This window comes from Varanus komodoensis, unplaced genomic scaffold (genome assembly GCF_004798865.1).
Source record: "Varanus komodoensis strain SLA01 unplaced genomic scaffold, ASM479886v1 scaffold10, whole genome shotgun sequence".
NCBI lineage: Eukaryota > Metazoa > Chordata > Lepidosauria > Squamata > Varanidae > Varanus > Varanus komodoensis.
In genome coordinates this window covers 19419271-19442366 of record NW_025335269.1, presented here as the reverse complement: position 1 = coordinate 19442366, position 23096 = coordinate 19419271, and the positions used below count along the sequence as shown (strand labels likewise).

General features: G+C 40.6%; 1 protein-coding gene across 4 annotated transcripts in view; it reads right to left on the bottom strand.

The window, feature by feature from the left end:
• The window catches only part of LOC123036443 (collagen alpha-6(VI) chain-like), a 60524-nt gene that overhangs the window by 16391 nt on the left and 21037 nt on the right, over window positions 1-23096 (bottom strand). For 3 of the 4 annotated variants that reach the window (XM_044455698.1, XM_044455706.1, XM_044455717.1), the window contains 18 exons: window positions 22277-22626; window positions 21959-22037; window positions 20140-20285; window positions 19791-19883; window positions 18056-18109; window positions 17903-17974; window positions 17793-17819; window positions 14743-14787; window positions 14606-14659; window positions 13011-13073; window positions 11871-11936; window positions 11008-11061; window positions 7741-7776; window positions 6487-6549; window positions 5158-5220; window positions 3608-3670; window positions 2859-2921; window positions 1008-1058 (listed from right to left, as the gene is read on the bottom strand). In XM_044455698.1, coding sequence (XP_044311633.1) covers window positions 1008-1058; window positions 2859-2921; window positions 3608-3670; window positions 5158-5220; window positions 6487-6549; window positions 7741-7776; window positions 11008-11061; window positions 11871-11936; window positions 13011-13073; window positions 14606-14659; window positions 14743-14787; window positions 17793-17819; window positions 17903-17974; window positions 18056-18109; window positions 19791-19883; window positions 20140-20285; window positions 21959-22037; window positions 22277-22626 — 1442 coding nt within the window. The remainder of the gene's footprint in view (window positions 1-1007; window positions 1059-2858; window positions 2922-3607; window positions 3671-5157; window positions 5221-6486; window positions 6550-7740; window positions 7777-11007; window positions 11062-11870; window positions 11937-13010; window positions 13074-14605; window positions 14660-14742; window positions 14788-17792; window positions 17820-17902; window positions 17975-18055; window positions 18110-19790; window positions 19884-20139; window positions 20286-21958; window positions 22038-22276; window positions 22627-23096) is intronic. The other variant, XM_044455726.1, reaches the window with a different exon arrangement.

Here is a 23096-nt window from a genome sequence, read left to right as displayed (position 1 = left end):
AGAATGATCTCAGTTCGAATCCAAGGAAAACCATTCAACATCACAATAGTCCAAGTCTATGCCCCTACCACTGGTGCTGAAGAGGCTGAAGTTGACTGGTTCTACAAAGGCCTACACCTTCTAGAAATAACACCAAAAATGATGTCCTTATCATCCTGATTGATTACTCAGAGCTGGGGTTCTGGGGAATGGAAAAAGGAAATGAACAGAAAAGTAATTTCTGAGTAATTTGTAAGTGCCTGTTGGTACAAGTTTCTACATGAAATAAGGGAAGAGTGAAAATATTCTCCTGCATGCCTATTACAGAATGCATTTAAATTTTTAACACTCTGCTTCCTGAAGTCTATCACCTTCTTTTTCCTCTTTTTTGCTTAGATTCACAGAGAGACTGGGCCATGGAAATAATTTGCTATGGACCAACAGAGGGTAATATCTAGATGATTTATATCATATGAGCACAGGAATCCCTGCAGAACAAGTAGGAAGTGAAATATTATTCCATACATGTGGAGATCATTGCTGCAAGACAAACAAGTCTCATGCACAAATAACAAAAATCTGTGCAATGTGGAAACTGATGTTTGCTCTGCAGCAACTCCTGCTGGTAGGTAAGCAAGTCACAGTTTAGTTTCAAAAGCAGCACACTTTTTCACCACTTTCCTAGAGTGGCTCCAGGAAAAAAAGATCAGACACTCAATCAAAGCTTCAACTGCATTCCCTTTAAAGATCCTTTTTAGGATATAAGCCTTTAAGTCACATATTTATTTTGAAAATACTGGAACTAAGACTTGTACCCTTTGGGATTAGAATTGCTACATTATATCAAAATTTTACATAGGAATTCATACACAACACTTTTTTCTGCTTTTATACATCTTATACTTGCCTTTATTTTAGTAAGACTTAATAGACTGTAGATTTGCATGTCACTAACTAATTTGAAGTAAATTTTTAAATAGGATAAAAGTAAAACTGAATGTTCAGTCACAATTATTTTACATAATTACCTTTGATCCTTTAATTCCTGGTTTGCCATATCCAGGTGGTCCTTCTTCCCCCTAGAAGATATGAGCAATATCATTGAACTCACTGAATTTCAGTTATAGTTGTTTGGTTTATAGTGCCTTCTAGTTACACAGTAGACATGTATTGCAAATGGTTGTTTATACTTAAATAAACAATCTATAAAGCTATTTTTCTTCAGGACAGAAAAATCAGGCCCTCATTCATGTCTCCTTCCACTTTGCTGTCTGATGTTTCAAATCATTACTCTGGCTGTATTAAACAACTTCAGCTCCTTTTCCAGAGCTTCAGCAATGACCAGGATAATGGCAGAAGGAAGAAACAGGGCCATGCCTGTGTAAACCTAGTGAAGATCTTGCCATGCAATCACAGGTAGAAGGGCAAACTACTCAGTCAACCCAGCCAGGGGAGAGCCTGCAGAACTGGCACTGTCAATCAATTAACTGGCACTGCCCCTAATTTTACTAGCCCAAGCAGCAATTCCAGCAAGAGCATCCTCTTCGGCGTCAGTGTGTAGAAGAAGAGGTCTCATATGGACCTGGAGACTGAATTTTCAGGAGTTTCTGAATTCATTTCTCCTGCAGAAACTCTGTGCACCTTTTTTGTTTGTGTGTAGTATACTGTAGACAACTGGAGTTGTATTGTTTTTAATTACATGCCACAAATTGTTTTGTTTTATAGGTTTCTGCTTTTATGTGTATGTGTATTTGAATAATTTCTGTATTTTTTCTTGAAGCAACTTATGTTTTCAGAGCAATGCATTATAAAAATATTCAAAGGAAGCTGTGCTGGTATTAGCCAGCTGGCAGCATTAGAGTTGCAGAAATTATAAATGGCTTTTATTTGGGTAAAGCCTAGTTCACCCTAATGAAACTCCATGCCATGATGGGCACTGCAGCAGCTTGTTTGAAAGGGAATCTGGCATGCATACCAGTCGTAGCTAAGAGAGAGAAATGATGACAGAGAGGTTGTAAAGAAATTTTCTTGAGCAAAGAAAAAGAAACATGTTAAGGTTCCAAATGTCTGCAGTGGATTCCAAGTCTGCTCCAGAAATAATGGGGATTTGAGCAAAACAGAATCCACAAACAATACTGTTGCCCCCTTGGAGCATGCAAGTCCTTGCTTAATATGTTCCAAGGCCTCTGGCATGCCAAGACTTAGCAATTTTGCTGGTTTACTAGCTCAATATAAACCTCAGAATATACAAAGCAAGGGCTAGCATCTCCTGGGGACATCCTGGAGTTACTCTAGGCCTCACATTTCATGATGAAAATTATTAACATCACCAAACTTGGAGAGTGCTGATTGCAGAATAATTCCTGATGCTGCAATAAAACCCCTGTAACAGAGCAGAATGCCTTAATTCAAGGACTTCCACTCATGTCTAGGCAGATAATCAGCATAATTTTATTCCTTGAGGAGGAAGAGTCTGAAAGCAATTATGTATATATATAAATATTCTGTGATTTCTCACAAGCACATAAACAGGCAGACTTTGGTACCAAACATAGAATCCACCATGCTGAGAAGCTTTGTTTTCATTTTTTTAGTTTCTAGCTCACATGGCTGCAAAGATGCATGTACAAATGGGAGGTTACTTTCTGATAAGAATTCACTTACAATGCATTTCTGTGCTTGTGTATTAGCATGTGTGTATGCAGTACAGGTCACCAGATTCAGTTTCATGTGGAGCAGAATTTAGAGATATTTAAAGAATCCTTCAATGTATATACTGCCCTGACTATTGTGGCCCATTCACCACACCCTTTAAGTCTGGAGCAACTTCTGTTTTCAGTTAAAGCACCGTAACTGTAAGGTGAGTATAAATGACAAACCCTCATTCCTCGCTGGCCATGGGAACCCCTTTCTCCTTTTTCTCCATGATCCCCAGTTTCTCCCTGTGGATGAAAATGGGAATGATATTGTATGTGCAAAACAAATCAATATGCTAACATTGACAGTTGAGGATTTGATGAAGATACTTGGAGAAATAATAAATTCTCAAATAATGCATATGGCCATAATCCCAAAATATATACAAAGCATGTACTCTAACCATTCAAATAAAGTTAAGAGGTTATGGACAGAGCCTTCCCTGTAGTTATGATAATTTCGACCTTATAAATTGGTGTCCCAGAGTTACTGACTTTCATTTACTATTAAATACTTCTGCATACACTCTGAAATACTCGTATTTGCATGAACTACATAACCACTGCTATATAATATCTGCCTTATTTCTTGCTGTGAACATCCCTGGCTAATGTACCATTTTAACTGCTTTTTCTAAAAAGAAGAACATAGATTAGGGCTGGGATGGCCCATTCAGCTGCATTATGGGGAAACATCAACCACTGCCATTACCTTTGATGACAGGAAAAATTAAACCTGTTGATTTCTCCCTTAATTTCTGCAGGATTTGAAGGTCAAGAGTACAAAAACATAACAAAAATCAATAACCCTATTCCAAGATGTTTCCTTCAGGAGAAAAAAGAGGATTAGGGAGAATCCAACTTTCCCTTCATCATTCATAGGCAGTGAGCCCACTTATACTTTGTACAGTTATGAAAGTCTGAAAACATACCTTATTTCCTCTGAGTCCAGGCTTCCCTGGATTTCCTTTTGGTCCCACTACTCCAAAACCTCCCTGCAAGCAAAATAAATGACAATAGCTTATTACCAACAACATAGTCAAAGCTCTTCTGTCTTCTCTGGGCATTGTGTGGACATTTGCATTAGTGCTTATTGCTGCACTTCTCAGCCCACAGATCTCTTCCATGCATTATTAAGATAATACTTCCTGATCTGCAAGTTGAAACCCATAAGTGGGCTCTAACACATTTCTTATAGGCATACTATAAGTGCGGCTCTTTCTACCTGCAGAGAGGAGGCCCAGTCAGCCCAGGTTATAGACTTCCTGGATAGCTACTTCAGATGTGGATTCAGATGGAGGTGAGTGGGAATTATCGGAGGCTTTTGAATTGGCAAAGTCTCCATGTCAGATTACTAGAGAGCATGAGAACCGAAGGGGGTGAGGGGTCAACAATGACACTATAGAATGAGGGGTAAAGACTGAGGAGTTCTTACACTCGATCAGGGCAAGAGAGCAGACCACTGAAGCCTTGTCTACCATTCCTGCTAAGGTTGCGCTGATCCCTCCCTGGAATCCATCCCTCTTCTGTTTCTTGGACTTCTCATGCTTGGCCCTTGATCAGGAAGTGAGCTGAGCCAAGAAGGATGCTTATGGAAGTCTGGGTGTGCAACCTTCTTCTGCAGCACGAGGAAAGGCCACAAGAAGAGGAATGCCACTGGCACAACCTTCCTGCAGGCTTACTTCCTGCTGGGCACCTGTGTTAATGCTCAGTGCACTCACCCAGAAGTCAGACTCACAGCTATGGAAAAACAAGCTGGAATTCAAGGGGATCTGATGAATTCCCTCCCCCAACACAGATTCCTCACATATCCCTAGTCCCTGTCATCTAGCTGTCAAACAGCATGAGCCACCTGAGGAAGGGGGAAAGTCTTTTTTGAAAAAGAAGGAAGGAAAGGAATGTCCCAGCTTGGATTAAACTCTTCATATGAGCAGCCACTACCCCCCCCCCCCCCCGCCCACATATCAAAGGGATCATTACTTTGATTTATGCTGTTTGTAAAGATGCAGAGGTCAATGAAAGACTGAAATTTTAAGATTTTGTCTAAGTCTGCTAGAGAGGGAAAAGCAGACAGCAGGGGGTAAGGGGGAGACCTGCTTCCGCCACCATCCAGCACCTTTTCTGAGCCTTATTTCTCCTTTCATTTGCTGGGAAGTGTGCTATTGCTGCTGCATGAGCCCTTTAAGAGACAGGCTTGTTCCTTCCCTCTGAATACATAATGTTTAAATTCTGCTCAAATGCATGCTGTTGAGAAATGCCTATTAATATTGCAAATGTCAAATATGAACCTCTTTGATGTTAGCTACTGCTACGAAAAGAAAAGATAGAGCTCAAAACTCCAATAAGTGGGTTCCAGAAGGTTAAATAAATGAAAAGGTTAAATAAATTTACAGGTGGATTCCAGTCTGAAACATTTGAGAAGTGTTTTATTAAGATAATATGTATTGGAGATGTCAGCAGGAACTGTATGAGGTAATTTTACCTGACTTCCTTTATTTCCTGATTGTCCTTTCTCGCCTTTCACACCAGTAATTCCTGTTGTCCCCTGAAAAATACATTGCATCAAGCTAGCCTCATACATTCATATCAATCTGTAACTGAAGAGTTGTGTTACTTCATATTGTTAAAAGTTAATGTCCACAATAGAAAAAAAATGTGCATGTTGCATTGAGGGAAGGCTAAGTGAATGTTTTTTTATGTGTGTTAAGAATAGGCATGTTAATGTGTATATCAGATATAAACATGTCATTTCTGGAGTTTATACTTGGCATATTACTTACATGGCAACAGTCCTGAAGAATGAGGCTGCACTTAATTTTTTTTCAGTTAGGTTTTTCAAAATATGCTAACAGCAGCTGCAGACAAGCTGCTCCTTCAGCTCCCACAAGTGCAAAAAGCAATTAGTTGCTCTGGGTTGAGGAAATGTTAAAGACCCCATCTCCTATGTATTCAGTCTGTAATTGAATGTATAACCTGCGTTTCCACTCAAGATGGGTAAGCCCAGTAAAACAGAGGATTCGAAATTATAATGGAAACATCAAACAAACTCAATTAAGAACACACCAATTAGAATGAAATAACAGTATCTCCTGGTTAAAACCTATTTCTCCAAACTGATTTCTCAAGCTCATAGAAACAGCATAATGATATTGCAAGCTCTTAACTTCCCTAACAATATCATGCTATTTCTTTGCTATAACTTTTCTGCATAACTGTGTATTTCTCTGAGACCATACTCAAAATTTCAATATGGACTGAGGGTGAGTTGTTAAAACAGGGTTGTTTGAAACATGGGTTATTGTGATGTCTGAACCCAGTTAAGATAACAGAACATGGTGAATAACCCCAATTTCACAATCCAACAATAAACCATGAATTCTCTTTATGAGTTGTTCGTGGCTAACAAGTCATAGCTTACTAGCATAGCTGGGCTCAGATAACATAACAACAACAACCCACACTCAGTGTTGTCTGAACCCTGCCAATATTCTTAGTTTTGAGAAAAGTTTATTTAGCGGCAATTTGTGAGACCAAATTGGTAGATCCTTACCCGCTGCAGACACAATTCTCTATGCACACCTATAATTCTTATGACAAAGGAGATAACATACAAACTCACAGGTTACACATGTCACCCACAGCAACCTCTAAGATCTCATTACGTGCTACTTGATCTATTTACCTGTAAATGTCAAGGACTGAGTCTGAGACCATCTGCATGCAAACCATGTGATTTACATTGAATTACAGTCACTTCACACATATGTATGGACACACATATACACATGCACTGAATGATATTGATATCCACCTGTGGACCATGAAATCCTTGCTCTCCTTGCAAACCATTTGGACCAGGGATTCCATTCTGTCCCTGTATGAAGATACAATTCTTGTTGATAATTGTTTTCCCTTATGAATATCACAACCATTTTATTTTGATATTTATTTTATCAATAAATATTTATAAGTTCAATGCACCAAGTTTTAATACTCTCCTTTTAATTTCAGTTCATTTATTAATGATTGATTATATTGACCACTGTTGATTCCAGTCCAGGATTTAAACAGTGGCCAACAGAGCCCTGTTTTCTTCCCTCCCATTTAGGAAGCCAGTGTGGTGGGGTGATTAGATTGTTGGATTGGATGACTTTGGATCAGTCACAGACTCTTAGCACAACCTACCACACAGGGTCGTTCTGAGGATAAAAATGGAATGTAGGAAAACTGTAAGCTGCCTTGGGTTCCTCACAAGAGGAAAAAAGTTGGGATATAAATGATGAACCACCATGGGATGACGAACCACCATCATCATAAATGCACATCTTAATGCATGCATAAGCATGCGCAAGCATTGTGACCAGCCACTAGCATTCTACCTGTCTGTCTGCTGCAAGCAGATTGCTGTCTGTCTGCCTGTCTGTCTGCTGCAAGCAGATTGCTGTCTGTCTGCCTGTCTGTCTGCTGCAAGCAGATTGCTGGTCAGAGTATGAATAACTTTCACCGCATGAAGAGGGAAAGCTGGATGAAGAAATGAGAAGCATTCTCCTAGCACCCCATCATACTGCCTATGGATCCCTAGGAAGGAGACAGTCGCTCTTACAACATAGTGCCAGACTCATACAGTGGGGCCAGCAGAAGATGACTTCCGCTTTCTCTCCTCCCCGCGCCTGGGCAGCCTGCTACAGAGGCAAAGGAACCATTGCGAGCCACGGCAGATCCCTTTCACCAATGCCATTTTTTGGTGGCTGGGGAAGCCACTTTCCTCCAGGACCAATACAAAAGCTTTTGTCTGGAGGCAAACCATGGAAAAGTATTATCAGTCTCCTTTGAATTCTTTCTGTTTGCTTTTACCTAGCAGATTTACAGCAAGAACCACCCATCCAGCCCTCTCTGCATTTGCACAACCTGCCCCACACATAAAAGTTTGGATTGTGGTGGTGTAAGCACTCCTGCTTTTCTCTTTCCATCCAAGCTGTCCTTACTGCTATAGAGGGTCAGATGTTCCTCAAGGAAATACTCCATACTAGATGTATTATGAACTGGAAAATTAAGAAAAACATACTGGTGCACCTGGAGGTCCTCTTCGTCCCTCAGCTCCCTGTAACAAAAGGAATAATTGTTACTTACGACTCCTACATCGTTACTTATTGGACATTTACAATGGTTTTCTTCTCTTTTTTTCTGGCCATTGGTGTTTCATGGATCCCATGCATTTCAACAGTTGCATTTGACAGAACTCTTTGTGCTTGTAGAAGAGAAGCAAGAAAGAACATTGAGATAATGATACCAACAGTATACAAACACTTTGTGCTTTATTCTGGGACCTTGTTTCCCAGATGCCAAGGTCAATTATTATTGTTCTGTGTTACTAAATTGCTTTAAAACTTGGCTTCTAATTCCTGGTGCAATTCTATAATCAATTCGCATAAGAATATCGGAGAATTCTCATCAGTTCAGTTCCTAAAATCCCAGAAAAAAGTGGCATTAAATATATTTACTTTGGGGACTTCCTACCTCCTACCAAAAGCAAAGGAAATCTACCACTCTCATCTTTACCCCTTTTCATTCGTGTTTCAGCCTTCTTTCAAACAGTGTATTTTGGAGTGTAAGATCTGAGTAGGATGAAAAAGAGAGTATCTCAGTATTTATGGATATGCTTTAAGAGTTTTTTCAGCCAATATTTGGGATCTAGGATTAGGACTGTCTCTAGATAAATATTCTCTTTTTAAAAAATCTTAATTAATTTTAATTTTACAAATAAACATTCTGATACAGACTCATACAATCTCTTTCTGTGAATATGGATCTATATGCAACCAAAATGGTACTATCTGCATACAAGATTTGCAGAACTGAAAACAATCTTTAACATAAAACTCATAAGGGAGCAACCCATTGACCAAGGCTCATGATAACTGGGCATGCTCAGTGGCCCTAGAATGTGAAGTGTTTGTGGAGGGTGAAAAATAATGGCCTGTCAGTCTGGGCTCGTGAACAGAAATAGTCCAAACTGCAACATTACAGGGATTAAGAAGGACACTGCATTGATAAAGAGCCACTGTATTCCACAGAGCACAAATGTATGAGATTAGCCAAGACATGAGGCCTCTAAAGCCTGCAGTTCTAGTGAATGCTCCCATCTGGAACAATAATCCTTTGATGCTGCTTGTACTTGGGTTCTCCGAGACATCCTGATAGATAACAAGACTACTGGCAGATATATCCATATTTGTGCAAACCTCTGTCTCATAAAAAGGTAAATCAGAGACTACTAAAGGAGAAGCAGCCCTACTGTTGTGCGTGCACACAGAAAAGAGGTGCCAGAACACACGTGATCAGTGTATAGCGTCAATGGGAATTTGAGTGCAGACAGTGAAGATGAAGAGGTTCTGGAATGTTAGCACACTACAGTATCAGATCAAGGCCAGGGAACGCCTGCGGCATGAGAGGGGTAGCCCAGGTGGTGAGCTGATGGCCAGCCAGTCTGTGGGATTGGGGAGATAGCACAGCAGGAGGTGGAGGTGGCAGTCAAGGCTGATGAGAGCCCTGATCTCCCAAGAGGAGAACAGGGGGAGGAATTGAATAGTCTGTCAGATACAGAGGTTTGTGCCCCTGAAGAGGTGATGCCGGTTGCTAGGAGGCAACACAGATGCGAGATTCATCTGATGGAGCAACAGGAGGAGGACTGGCAGGCAAGCTATCACAGCGCCCCACTTCTGGGCTGGCATAGGAGAAAGGGGTATAAGTGGGGTGGAGATTGCGAGCTGTTAGAGACAGCTCAACACTTCACTTTGAGTGAACTCAGAGATGTGCAACAATAGGGATGTGTAACAATAAAGCCTTGTGAAAAGAAACTCTGGGGCATCATGTTTACTTGAGAGGAGGCCCATGCCGCACAACACCTATAGCTGCTCAACAGCATCTGAGTGGCCATTGCAGAGCTTTGATTTCCCGGTCTAAGGTCAGAGACAGCACTGGCCTTCCCCCTTGCAGCCAGCATGAAAAGAACTACATGGGTTGCTCTCCAAGGTCTGGAGAACAATTTTAGAAAGGGGGCATTTCATGGGGACAGGGAAGAGTGTAGACTGGAGAAGCCAGGATAGGAGGTATCCTGCACCTGCTCTGGCCTCAATCACTCCTTCTCTAAGATGATCTAGCTAGATAAGCAAAACAGCCCAGGTAGTGAAAAAGCACAGGGGGATCAAGGACAAGGATCTGAAGATCAACTGATGGTCCACAGATCACCTCCACTGTTCCTTGTATGCTGCATAGGATGCCCACGAACCTTCAAGTCAGGGGTCCTGGCGGCATCAAAATAGAATTGTGTCCTTGGTCAGCCAACTTTTAAAATTATTCTTACAATTTCTATGCAATGCATCTGGTATACTATTCTTTTATATTACATTGTACTTTTCATATACTTTGTTGTAGCCTGTTTCCAGTGCAGAAATAACACCTAGCACCTATTGTATCCAAAATGGCAGAAAAGTCAAAATGCCAGGTCTTCCATAGTGCTTAAATCCAGCTCCATATTCTGTTGAATGTACTACCTTTGTATCCAAGGCTCTAGCTTGTTTTTCTTCTTCTCTGCATTCCCCTTTACTTTTGTATCATGTCACTGTAAGCCTGAAACTAGGCACTGTCTCATTAAAGATATTTGCAATCCTCTCTGGGAGGCTTTTTGGTTGAAGTGCAGTGTAAAACTCTTCAAATAATTTTCTTTCCACCCATGCAGAATTTCATGGAAATTAAGCAATTCATGTTAGCTTTTCTCTTTCACTAAGAATTATTTGGTGTGCCAAAGGGAGAATTAAAATAAAATTCTGGCTTTCCTAATCTACAGTAGCACAACAGATGTGTTTGGAAAACTATTTTGGCAGCAGTGAAGTAAAACCAGAAATGCCCTGGGCAAGGCTCCATTCTCTCTCATTTCTCTTTTCCCCATAGTTAAGCACATTCTTGTTATGGAGTTTCATCCAGTGGTGCCATTTTGCACAAAGCTTTTACCTTTGCCGGAAATGCTGTTTTTATCTTTATTTAAGTCTCAGATCTGATACTTTGATTCTGCTTGTGCAAACTGTTGTACAATTCAGTGCATGAGGTTTTGCCCAACTCATTAGGATTTCATTAGCCCAAGCATTGCTTATGCCAGCTGTGCAATTTTTGATAGCATTTGTGGAGCTGCTCGTGGAACAATGCCAATTCTTGGCATTTTTCCACTGTTGTAACACTGAACACAAGCTATGGTTTCTGAAGGCCTGTTCTGAAATAGATTTCTCTTATTCTGTTGCTTGTGAAGAAAAACCAGTGTATCTACATTGGATCTTACATTCCTTCCTTTGGATCCTTCCCTCCCTGCTGAGCCATCTGGTCCTTTTTCTCCCTGTAGGGTAGAGAATTCAATTTTGCATTATTATTCAGCAGCCATTAGTGCAGTCCTTTCAGCTTTTCACACTGTAGTTACATCAGGACAAATGTGGACAGGCATACATAGACCAATTTTGTTGAAAGGGAAATATCATACATTTAAGGGTGCATAAACAGCATGAATAAAATAAAGAAATGGAAGATGCTAAAGCCTAAATCACAGTGTCTTTGTTTGTCACACAAGGATTACTGCTAGCAGAAAGTAGCCTTAGCGTTAAATGGCACATTGGCTTAATTGCAGAGCATGAAATGATAACCGGGCCTTTTTAAGTTTAATACTTTTCCCCTTAAAATAGTTTAGTAATTTCTTTTTAAAAAATTACAGCCCTTCAGTGTAATACTTCTTTAACTGGGACTGCAGTGAATGGAAAGGTAAAGTTTAACCTTTCCTTCTCCACCCATGATCCCTGTGAAAATCATCAAAACCTAATGCTGGAATTGGACATAGAAGAATTAAAAATGCACTGGCTCAGTTTAGGACTTAATCCCACACCAAAAAAGGGGGGATCCTGCAGTGTCACTTCAAGGCCCAGCCCAGCATGCATCGAAGTTCCCCAAGCGGGTGGCATCAGACCACAGTCAGTCTGATGCCTGGATTCTCATCCTCTATAAAGTATAATCAGATTGTAGTAATTTCTAATCTTGAGTGAACACATTGTCTATTTAACTTGCAATCTTATTCATCAATGCCCTCTCATTAGGACTGCATTTTTAATGCTTGAAAACAAATTTGCCATAAGGAAAGTCAGAATTAGCTGTAGTTACCATTCTTCCTTTTATCCCTTTGAGACCAACTGGTCCTCTTACGACATTATCCTCTCCGGAATCACCCTAAAGAAGTTTTTAAAAAGTTAACTTGCTTTCATCAAATCTTGCTGAAATTATTATATAATATGCTATAGTACATCAACCAATAAACATCTGCAGTATCACCCCTATTAGGTTTTAATTCTTCAAGATAGATTCAGGCACTTTGCATGTATAAGAAGAAACGGCTTGGGACCAGGATACCTGAAGGAATGTCTCCTTCCCCATGAGCCCTTGTGCCCCTTAAGATCTGCAGAAGAGGATCTGCTCTGGGAAACCTCATTGAAAGAGATAAGGATGGTCTCCACCCAGAGGAGGGTCTTTTCTGCGGTGGCGCCCAGACTATGGAATGTGCTCCCCAGAGAGGTTTGCCTGGCACTGGCTCTATATACTTTTTGACGCCAGGTGAAAACCTTTTTATTTGCCCACCATTTTAAATGTTAAGAATTTTAAACTGGTTTTAACTATTTCACAGTCGCATTTCGCTTTTGATTTTCCTCCTGTTTTTGATTTTGATTCTGTTTTGATTATGTTTTTATTTGTGAAATGCTATGGTTGGTTTCATGCAACCAATTTTTAATTATTGTTAATTATTGGATTGTTTGTTCTGATTTTTGTAAGCTGCCCTGAGATGCTTTTGCGTACAGGGCGGGGTATAAATATTTTAAATAAATAAATAATAAATAAATACTAAATTGCTTTTGTCAAGCTACTCTTTCTCATTCTCAGTCATTTGGCCTTTGGGGTAATTGGTGCCATCATTTGTACAGCAAGAGAGGGGCACTTTTAGGCTGTGCAATTAATCCAGCCCATGGAGGTGCCCCCTTCCCAAGTCCTGCCCCCCTGGCTTTGAGGATTGGGGAGAAAGTGAGAGGGACAATTCCGATGTTATCTTCAATTTCTGCTCAGAGATAACAGGAATTGCCTTTGTTCTGCTAGTCTTGCTTGTATCTTTTATAAACTATAGCAGACCAGTGAAGACTAGTTAAAGGCACTGATACACTTTTTCAGGCATTGCACATGAGATAAGAAGCTGCAAGCACAATATCTAAAGAATAGTGAATATGCTTCTAGAAAAACTATTTTTAAAAAACTTACAGGATCTCCTGGGAAGCCTTTCTGACCCTGGTCACCAGGAAGCCCACTTGGTCCTGAGCTGCCCTGAAGATGAAATAGACTTATGTTCAAATCTCTCAGATAGTCCTGTCTTAGTCCTGAAATTCTCAGAATTAATGACCAGAAGTTGCTAGTACAGGATGCTCTTGTTTCCTCCTTAATGGATATTGGAAGTTGAGAGTATAACCAACTGACTTTGCCCATTCTGTACTGTGTGGCTTGTAGCTTTTCAGATAAATGCAAGATGCTGATACTTACCTTTAAAACATGTCATGACCTGTAGGGCAAACATACAGTAGGGACTCTTTCTGTGCATGAATCTCCGCATCTTTCTGATCTTCTAGTAAGGGTCTGTTCTGTGTGCTTTCCGTGGGAGAAACACTGGGGCTTGAAATATGGCAGATCCAGGAATGCATCCAGCCTGCCTCTTTTGGCTTTTGGGACCTACCACTGGGAGAAACAGTGCCAGTGGCCTAGAGAGCTTTCTGGGTACAACCTGGTAGAGATGGGCCCTCAGGTCCTCCTCAATAGCCCCAAATTTCTGTCCCATTGTAACACCCCACAGACAGCAAATATGGATGTTAGATTTGCTCTGTTTGCTACATTTCATTCTGAAAGTTGCTTTAAATACAGGCAAGGGAGCATTTAGTTATTGAAAATAACTAGTATGAGGATAAGGCTTCTTTAGATCCAAGTTCTGATTCTAAGTATAAATGGGCTTTGGTGGGGAAGGGAGACTGGCTGCTGAAAGAACCACCACAAGGTGAAATGTGGCAAGGGGGCTTCCCTCTAACTCCAGTTATTATTGGGACCAGTATTCCATTCCACCACACACCTCCCGCACCGCCAAATTGGTTTCAATAGGAGGGAAAGAACAATACTAGCTCTGGGGCTGGCATAGTTCCCCAGTGCTGGGAGCATATCTGGAAAAAGAGGGAGAAAAACTTCCCCAGTCGTCTTAGACCCACCTCTCTCTCTTGCCTTCGCACAGAGGACTGCCATGGGCAGATCCCTCTTCCTTTCTTTCTCTCTCTCCCCCTCAGTCTCCTTCTCTGTGCCAATAGAGAGAGAGATCCAGTCCTCTCCCAGACACCATAAGATCACACACTGGAATGTTAGAGTTTCATCAAATACAACAGTTAAACAGCTAGCAAAGACATCTGCTCTACAGGAAAAAATACTTCAGATATCTCAAAAGTATCCACTGGGACATCCACCACATTTCACCAGCCAGTGCTAACAAAGTATTTCATCTCTTCTGAGTGTCATGCACACAGCCATTTTAAACTGTACAAAATCAGACTTGAAGCAATAACAGAGCCAGTGTGGTGTGGTTAAGAGCGTGGGACTGGGACTCAGGTGATCTGGGTTCAACTTCCCCGCTCAGGCATGAGTTGAATGAGTGACTTTGGGCCAGTCACAGACTCTCAGCTCAACCTACTCCACAACAACCTGTTGTGTGGATTAAGATTGAGAGCAGGAGGAGGAGAATGATGAAAGCAGCTTTGAGTTCTTTAAAAGAAAAAGCTGGGATATAAATCTAATTATTAAATAAATAACAGAGCTGAAAATGTTACCGCATCGCCTGAGTCCCCCTTTTCTCCTTTGAGTCCTGGAAATCCACTTGTTCCCTTAAAGAAGAGAAAAAGAGAGACGCTATCTTACAAATTTTCAAAAATAGAAACAGGACACAAGAAGATGAAAAATAATTTACCTCTTCTCCATCAATTCCATCAAGTCCATCAATCCCGTTCTCTCCCTGAGAAAACAAAATCAGGAAATATGAGTTACATCAATATCCCCAGTCATTCTGAATAAACAGATATCCAAAGTGAAATCAGGATTTTCAGCTAAGTGTGTTTTTAGATTATTTTCCTTATAACTTTGTAAGGAAGGCAGGAAGGGAGTTCTTGTTGATTTTACTCCACTAGTTGAATGGCAGTAGGGGACGGTGCTCATCTCCATTTCTCTGGCCATGAGCTAGCACTGCACAACGACATTCCTGTGGTCATGTGGCCAGCATGACACCATGGGGCACTGTTTCCTCCCCACCGAAGATTTTGGCAATGGGGCTGGCTTTATCTACTTGCATTACATACTTTGAAATTGCTAGGTTGGCAAAGCTAGAGACAAAGCAGCGGGCCTCAACTCCATTGCATGGATTCAAACTACTGACCTTTTGATTGACAGCCCAGTAGCTCAGCGGTTTAACCCACTACACCACTGCATTCCTGTATTTTGGTAAACCATTCTGAAAAGTTTTATGTTATCCACTTCAAGTCCTTGGTCAGAGCCCTCAACAGGCTTTTCTCCATTGGCTTCCCCTCTCACCACCATTTGTCATCTGCTGCTTCTCCTTCTATTTCTCAACACTGCAACCAAAACATCTGTAAGCAGTAGGTACTAGCATGTACTTCTTCTCAACACCCATCATTGTCTGGGCCAGTGGGAAGCAGGCAAATGAGTAGGTTGCAGCAATGAAATAGATTTTTATCTCTTGTCAGTGGACCCCTGCTATGGTCTGGGTCTTTGGCAGGTGCCCAGCTATACCTGCTCCAATGTCCTTCATCCATCTGGAGACTTTGCCTATCATTTTTCTTTCTCCCATCCCCGCTCTGCTCCATCATCTGTCAAGCTTTGTAGAAAGAAAGGAACACAACACCAGGTCTCTTTCCATTTGGTATCATAGCCTTTGTCCATAACATAGCTCAAACTCTGCTTCTCTCTCACCTGTCAACTTGAGAGTAGTCACTATTGGTTTTATTGTTTGATTGAAATATGGTTATTTTACAGCTTGTTTATATGCTTCTTAACTTTATATGCTTTATATGCTTCTTAAATTCTTACACCTCTGGGCTATGGGGCAGTATAGAAGAAAGCAGAGCAAAGCAGAATAAAGCAAAGCAAATATAGCTGCTTTATGCTCATTAGTGTCTCTCTTCCATTAAGATGGAACTTACTTTTCTGGCCCTCTAGTTAGGGGGAGTGATAACTCATTTCAAAGCAATCATAGAGATTAGAAGGTTCTAGATATGTTCTTCTACTATGCTATTATGACATATGCTGATCCTAGATATAAAGATTCACATTCTGTGTTTGTGTGTGTGTGTGTGTGTATGACATTCACATGGTAGATATTTCATGAGTGGAGCCAGCTGGAGCCAGGGTCAGATTAGATGGCCTGGGAGACCCCTTTTGACTAACTGTGTTTCTACGTTTCTATATGTACGTACGTACATACGGCAATCCATGGGCAGCATGGTTGAAATCACAAGGCCTCAGAAACCTCCCCCAACATACACATCTCCAAACTGGATGAAGATTTTACCTGCTTGTGAGTGTAATGTAGTACTGAGGAAGTTGGGACACTGTAGAAAATTGCCCACCCACAAATCAGGTAACATTTTTAGTTCTTAACTGAATTTCAGCTGTCAAGGGGCACCTGCTGTGTTACTGTACTTGAGAATGTCTAAGAAAGGAATAATAGAAGCCTAAATTACTTGTTTTCTTCTTCCATTCCCCATATGTAAGTTTCTCTACCAGCAGCAACAGAGCCTGTTTGAGTAGATTGTAGGTCAACTGGGGGTTGTTCATGGATTTGTGGGTTATGAAAGGTTTGAGGTAAGTGGAAGCTGATTGCACAAAGTGGCTGCAGCTCAGGAAAGGAACATGACCTTGCAAGTCATAGGTTAATTAAATAAGTGTGAACCAGGACATATGTAACTTTGTCCTGATAATATATAAATCACTGCCGGCCCTGGAGGAATTCTGAGAAGCTTCAGGAAAGGAAGTCTTTCTATGGCTGCTTAAGAATGAACCATGTTTTGATTCTACATCTGCCTTGATTCTGTGTAGGGCCGGCCCTGCCATTAGGTCACTGGAACTGTGTGGTGGAACACATGGTTTGCATGCAGCAGGTGATTCTTGGTAGAGCTGGGAAAAAGCTTCTCTAAGAAAGCCCTAGAGAGCTGCTGTCAGGCAGTGCAGTCAATGCTGAGCTAGACCAGACAATGGTTTCTGCAGCTGCATTTGTGCATCTTGACTTTTTGGAGGGACTGGAGGGTGCCATTTGCTTTTCTGTCTTGGACAGCAAAAATGTCTCGGAATTGCCCTGATTATGGGGCTCTGGGGTATGATGGGGCTCTGTCTGCCCCCTCCTCAGGATAATAGATTTTTACTCCCTTTTCCTTACCTTCTCCCCAGCACTACAGAATATTAAGAAAAGCTGGATACCTGGCTAGAATGAATCCCCTTACAATTGTCTCCTGGGCTCAAAGTGTACCTTCCTTTAAATTATCTATCAACAAATAAAATGGAAAGCTGCAGAACAAATTGACCACCACATACTAATATGTGTGTAACAAAGCTACATTAAAAAGATAATAAAAATAGGAAAAGCAGTATGCAAGAAGGGTAAAAAATCCCCTGATCAACCATGACCTAACTAATCCCCTAGGAGTTTTCAGGTATACATTTATGATGGTGAGATCATAATGATGAATCTGCATGTGCTGGAAAACAACAGTAGAAATTTTGACCAGGAAAAATTGGTGAAAAATTGGTGTTCTTCTCTCTCATACCATCCACAGCTTAAGATCTCTGCCTCTCAAGGCTGGGTGTGTGTGTTGGTGCATTGTTACACTCATTGTATAAATGTATAATCCACCTCTTGTTGAAAATTCACACTCATTTAGGCCAGGATAAAACTTTTCACTCAAAAGCAACAATGAGTTTGTATAGAAAGTAAATGTATCTTTACTGTACCTTTTCTCCCAGCATGCCTCTCAGCCCCTGAAATATTTAAAACAGGTGTTTATTTAATTACAGAAACAAACAATGATTTCTTGATGATATCAAAATAAATTGGTTCTTACTTTCTCTCCTTTTCTGCCCTTGTTTCCTCTGTCACCTTGTTGACCCATTGGGCCATGGAGTCCACGGGGACCCTAAGACAGAAAGACTGAGAATCAGTGGAAACAAAATCCTACTAAAAATTGCAAGGTAAATTCAGAATTTTTATAACTTACTGGCTCTCCATCATCTCCTGAATGTCCTCGAGGGCCATCAAAACCAGTAGGTCCCTGAAAATAAAATTGTAAATGAAAAATGGCTAGCGATTCACAAAAGTTGCAATTCTATACATTTAGGCTGAAAAACAGTCTAAATGTGCTTCCATTTCCCAGCATTCCCCAAATAGCCATGTTAACTGGGGAATTTTAGCAGTTCTAGCACTTTTTTCTGCCTAAACTTGCAAAAGATTGTACTCTCACAAGGATAATTTGATGCTTGAAAATTTGATTCAGTTGCCTGTTTAATTCAGGAATGGTAGGGATAAGTGGGCGAATTGCATGTAAGCCATTTTTGCTTTGAATTAACACTGCAGGAGTAATTGTTCAGATAATTCTGCCACAAACAACCAAGATTTCTGGATTCGTGTATCACAAAACAGCGATTAAATGGAAATGGTTTACACATAGCTTGCACACTGTCCCTGCAATCCCTGCATTAAATGGTCTAGGAATTGTCACTGAGATGTATGAACTGAGCCAATATCTACATGAAGCCATAGTAATTAGGAGATCTGAAGTGCAGTGTTATCGGAATGAGCTCTATTTCTTTATTACCCTTATCAGAAAGGGCTGTGCAAGCCCTAAACCAAGATCTGGACAAAGTGGTAGGTTCAAGAAGAAGCTACAAACTGAAGTGAGACTGCCATGGTAACCAGTGCACTGTTAACCCCACATTTTGATTATTGCAATGTACTCTATGTGAGGCTGCCCTTTATGTGGTCCAAAAGCTGCAGCAATACAATTGTAGTGTAATAGGCCCAGCCACTCCCATATCACACTGTTGTTGTGTCTGCCTGTTTCTTCCTGTTTGTGGCCAAGGTTTAAGGTGTTGATCTTAACCTATAACTTTCTGAACAACTTGGGACCTGGAGACAGGAAAGAAATACCTTTTTTCATATAAACCTGCCCAATTGCTATAAGACCTTCCTGATTATGCCAAAACCTGCACATGTCCACCTGGACACAAATGGGAAGAAGACTTTCTTCGTGGCAGTGGCTGCTCTCTGGAATATCCCCTTTCAGAAATGTAACATAAGATGAACTTACTAACAGTTTGGAGAAATGCTGAAGATTTTTTAGATTTACTGCAGCACTTGACAATTCATAACACCCATCTCAAGAATTCTTCAAATTCATGGCTGCTGATTTTACTGTCTCATTGCTAATTTTAGTCTCATGCCTGTTTGCACTGCAATTTTCTCATTGCCAATCACCCGGATGCGTTGTATGTGACAGGCTTTAAGTTTTGTCCTGCTAGCAGATCTCCCTCTGCATTCACTGAGCAGCACTGCATCACTTCCTGATTGCCTTCAGCAGGCCTCTGGGTAAGCCTAGCATTGCTTTTTAAATTATTAATTGATTAATATTTGCATATTAAGCATGCATATGCATGTGTATGCATGTTTGTATTACTGAAAGCACTGTTAAATATTTTAAAGGGGGAAATTTGGAAAAAAGCAAAGTAGTTTTTGTTTAATCGGAGCTGCACAATGCTATATGTTTCACCTATATCTGGCACATTGATTTTCTATTATTTGGAAATAGAAAGAAACAATTCACAACACCTAGTAATATTTTTCTTGTAACATGAGATGAAATGAATAAAGTAAATTTCCAGAGATGCTACGAATCATGCAGTTTTCTGCCCAACCTACATTTAACTGCTGAATTAAATGATGCACAAAATCTTTACCTGAGATCCCATTTCCGCTGTTTGTCCCCGGGGTCCTTCCTCTCCCACACATTTGCAATGCACGCAGCAGCATGTTCTCTCGGCAATTTTGTCCTTGAAAAGAAGAAATGGCCATAAACAGAATACCTGCCCTTAGAAAAATCATATAGGTATAACACTGTAGAGCACTGCCATCATTCCACCCCATTTACAAGTTGGTGTGATGATGCAAAAGGATAGGACTTTAAACCTTATTTATTTATTTATTTATTATATTTTTATACTGCCCATCAGTTCAAAGACTCCCTGGGTGGTTTACAAAATCAGAACCTTGAAATATAATCCATCAGTCCTTCCCTTAGGAACTTACCACATACTCTAATAGAATGCTGTCAATATTATGGGTGCCAATAGTTAATTGGTTATTATATCCATATCCTTTTCCAAATTCAATATGCAGAAGTTCATTAATGTTGGTGGCTCCTTCCAGGGCAACTGTTATTAATCCATCCAGTCCTATTTGAAACATTGGTTATAAGAATTTTAACAAAGCATTTCTTAGACTATTATTTTTCATATTAGTTTTACTTCCTTGCATTGAAAGATTGACTCAGATATTATGGCAAGGTAAATTCAATAAAAAGATGACAATCTCTCATTTTCTACAGCTCAGTTAGTTTTATAATTCTAGCCTGAGATAGCAAGTTATCACTTTGTAAGAGATAAAGGCAGAAAAGCAGTGACTTTGTTAATTTGTCCAAACATTTTAGCATCCAGCATTTGGACCAAACATTCCTATATAGTTGAGGTCTTACCAATAAAAATCATAAAACTGATTGGGTTGTAAATATACCTAAACTGCAATGGTGTATTAGAACTAACATAACACCTTTACTGGGAAATAGGGCAAAGAGATCTTTCTGTACTGCCCACCAGGTACAATCGCTTGATAAGAACTTGTTATTTCACTGAATAAACCGATTTGTCTGTTTATTTCCTGCCCCATGCATATATTTTATTTGTTTATTTATTTAGAAAGCTTCTATGCCGCCCCATTCGCCAAAGCCTTGGGGCGGCTCACAACAATAAATAAATAATAACAATATAAAAACAATACAATTGGAGATGTCCTGGCCAAAGATGTAAAATAAACAAACAATATTAGCAATTAAAATAAAGTTTAAATAAAAAGGTCTTCGCCTGGCACCGCAAAACAAATAACGACGGCGCCAGGCGGACCTCTCTGGGAAGTGCATTCCATAAATTGGGCACCACCACAGAGAAAGCCCTCCTCCGAGTACTTACCCTCCTAATATCCTTCATGGAGGGTTCCTGGAGAAGGGCCTCTCCCGCTGATCTCAAGGGGCGGGCGGGCATATATGGACGTAAGTGCTCCTTCAGGTAACCAGGACCCAAGCCGTTTAGGGCTTTATAAGTCATCGCCAACACCTTGAATTGGGCCCAGACTTCAATGGGGAGCCAGTAAAGCTGACGGAGAACTGGAGTCATGTGAACATAACGCCCAGTCCCTGTCAGCAGCCTGGCAGCTCTATTATGAACCAATGGAAGTATCCAGACCGTCTTTAAGGGCAGCCCCACGTAGAGCGCATTACAGAAGTCAAGTCAGGAAGTCACCAACGCATGTGTCACTGTCACCAGGCCGTCATTCTCCAGGTAGGGACACAGCTGATGGATCAGCCGAAGCTGAAAGAAAGCACTCCTCGCCACCGCTGTCACCTGAGCTTCCAGTGAAAGCTCTGGGTCGAGGAGCACCCCCAAGCTGCAGACCTTGTCCCTAAGAGGGAGTGCAACCCCATTCAGGACTAGGTCAAGGTCCCCTTCCCCGAAGCCCGATCCGCCAACCAACAGGGCCTCCGTCTTGTCTGGATTGAGCTTCAGTTTATTGTCCCTCATCCAGCCCATTATATAGCAGGATTTCTCCCTGCAGGATTTTAGGTGAATTGTCATAGAAGCTTGGAGCTGGCCTGAAGGCAGATGGTTCAGAAACCTTGCTGAAGGTAAAGTTTCAGTCTGGTTAGCGCAAGGATAGTAAACTTCCTGAAAAATGGTGTTCACCACGTTTAGTTCCATCAAAGAAGAACCCGGCACTACAAATGCTAGTAGCAGTAGTAGGAATAGAAGAACTAGCAGTAGTCATTATTGCAATAACTCAGATGGATATAGTGTACCTTGCTTTCTAAATTCTTCAGATTTATGTTGAAGGGTTATTGTATCATCATCCAAGCCATCAGAGAAAAGAAGTAACACCTTAAAAATGGATTATGAAGGTAAGATTAATATAATGATATTCTATGACAAAAACAGGATATAGAGAGTGATCTGATGTAGAACTAGAATGCAAACTATTTAGATAAGGAAACACTGAAATGGACTATAAAAGGGGACACACAATTAAAGATTCAAATCATTCCAGTTTAGCTTCAAAGGGAACTGTAAAGTATTGTGATGAATGTTAGCACCATCTGTTGGGAGTGAGACTAATTTACCTTGCTTCGGTTTCTATTATCAGAAATGTTTTGAAATGCATTCCAAAGAGTGTCCAAGAACTGCACATTGAGAAGAGAAGGCCTGTTGACCACAGTGTCCTTGAGATTCTTTAGGATTTTTTCATGTTCAACTTGGAGATTTGCCAAGTGTGATTGGTCTGTATTTTCTCTTGGGATCGCCACACTGAACTGTGTATTTGTTCCTCTATTGCAGCTCACAGAACTTGAAGATGTAAAGCGCTTTAAAATATCAGGAAGGTAGGCCTTCAAAAGGCGCTGATTACTGAAGAAGTTGTCTCCTGACTTCTGGGATGTTATATCAAAGCCAAGAACAACATCCACAAAACAAGCTGTTTTACGGAAATACAAAAATGAAGATATCAGAAATGAATTGTGGAAGTAAATGCTGAAGAAAAACAGAATTGGAGAGAGTAATAAACATGGAACAAACTCTGATAAAGCTGGTCCACTACCTCTTCTGATTGCTTGTTCTAGTCTTCTTGCCTGACACCTGGATAAACTTCTGTAGGGGTGTTATCCTAGCCAACTATGCATACATTGAAATATACTTCATAAAATGACACTTTCCAGATTTTGCAAATCATGATACTGTATCCAGTTGCATTCCAGCTGTTAATGGCATTCCATCTACATTACAGCTGCTCATTATAAGATCTATAAGATATTAAGAATTGGTGCCTGAGTATTTGTGTTTTTCTTTCCCCTCCCAACACTTTTCCTTTTCATGTTGTGTTTTTTTAGATTACAAGCCTGAGCACAGGGACTGTCTTATTTTTCTTGATCTGGAAAGAAGCTGTGG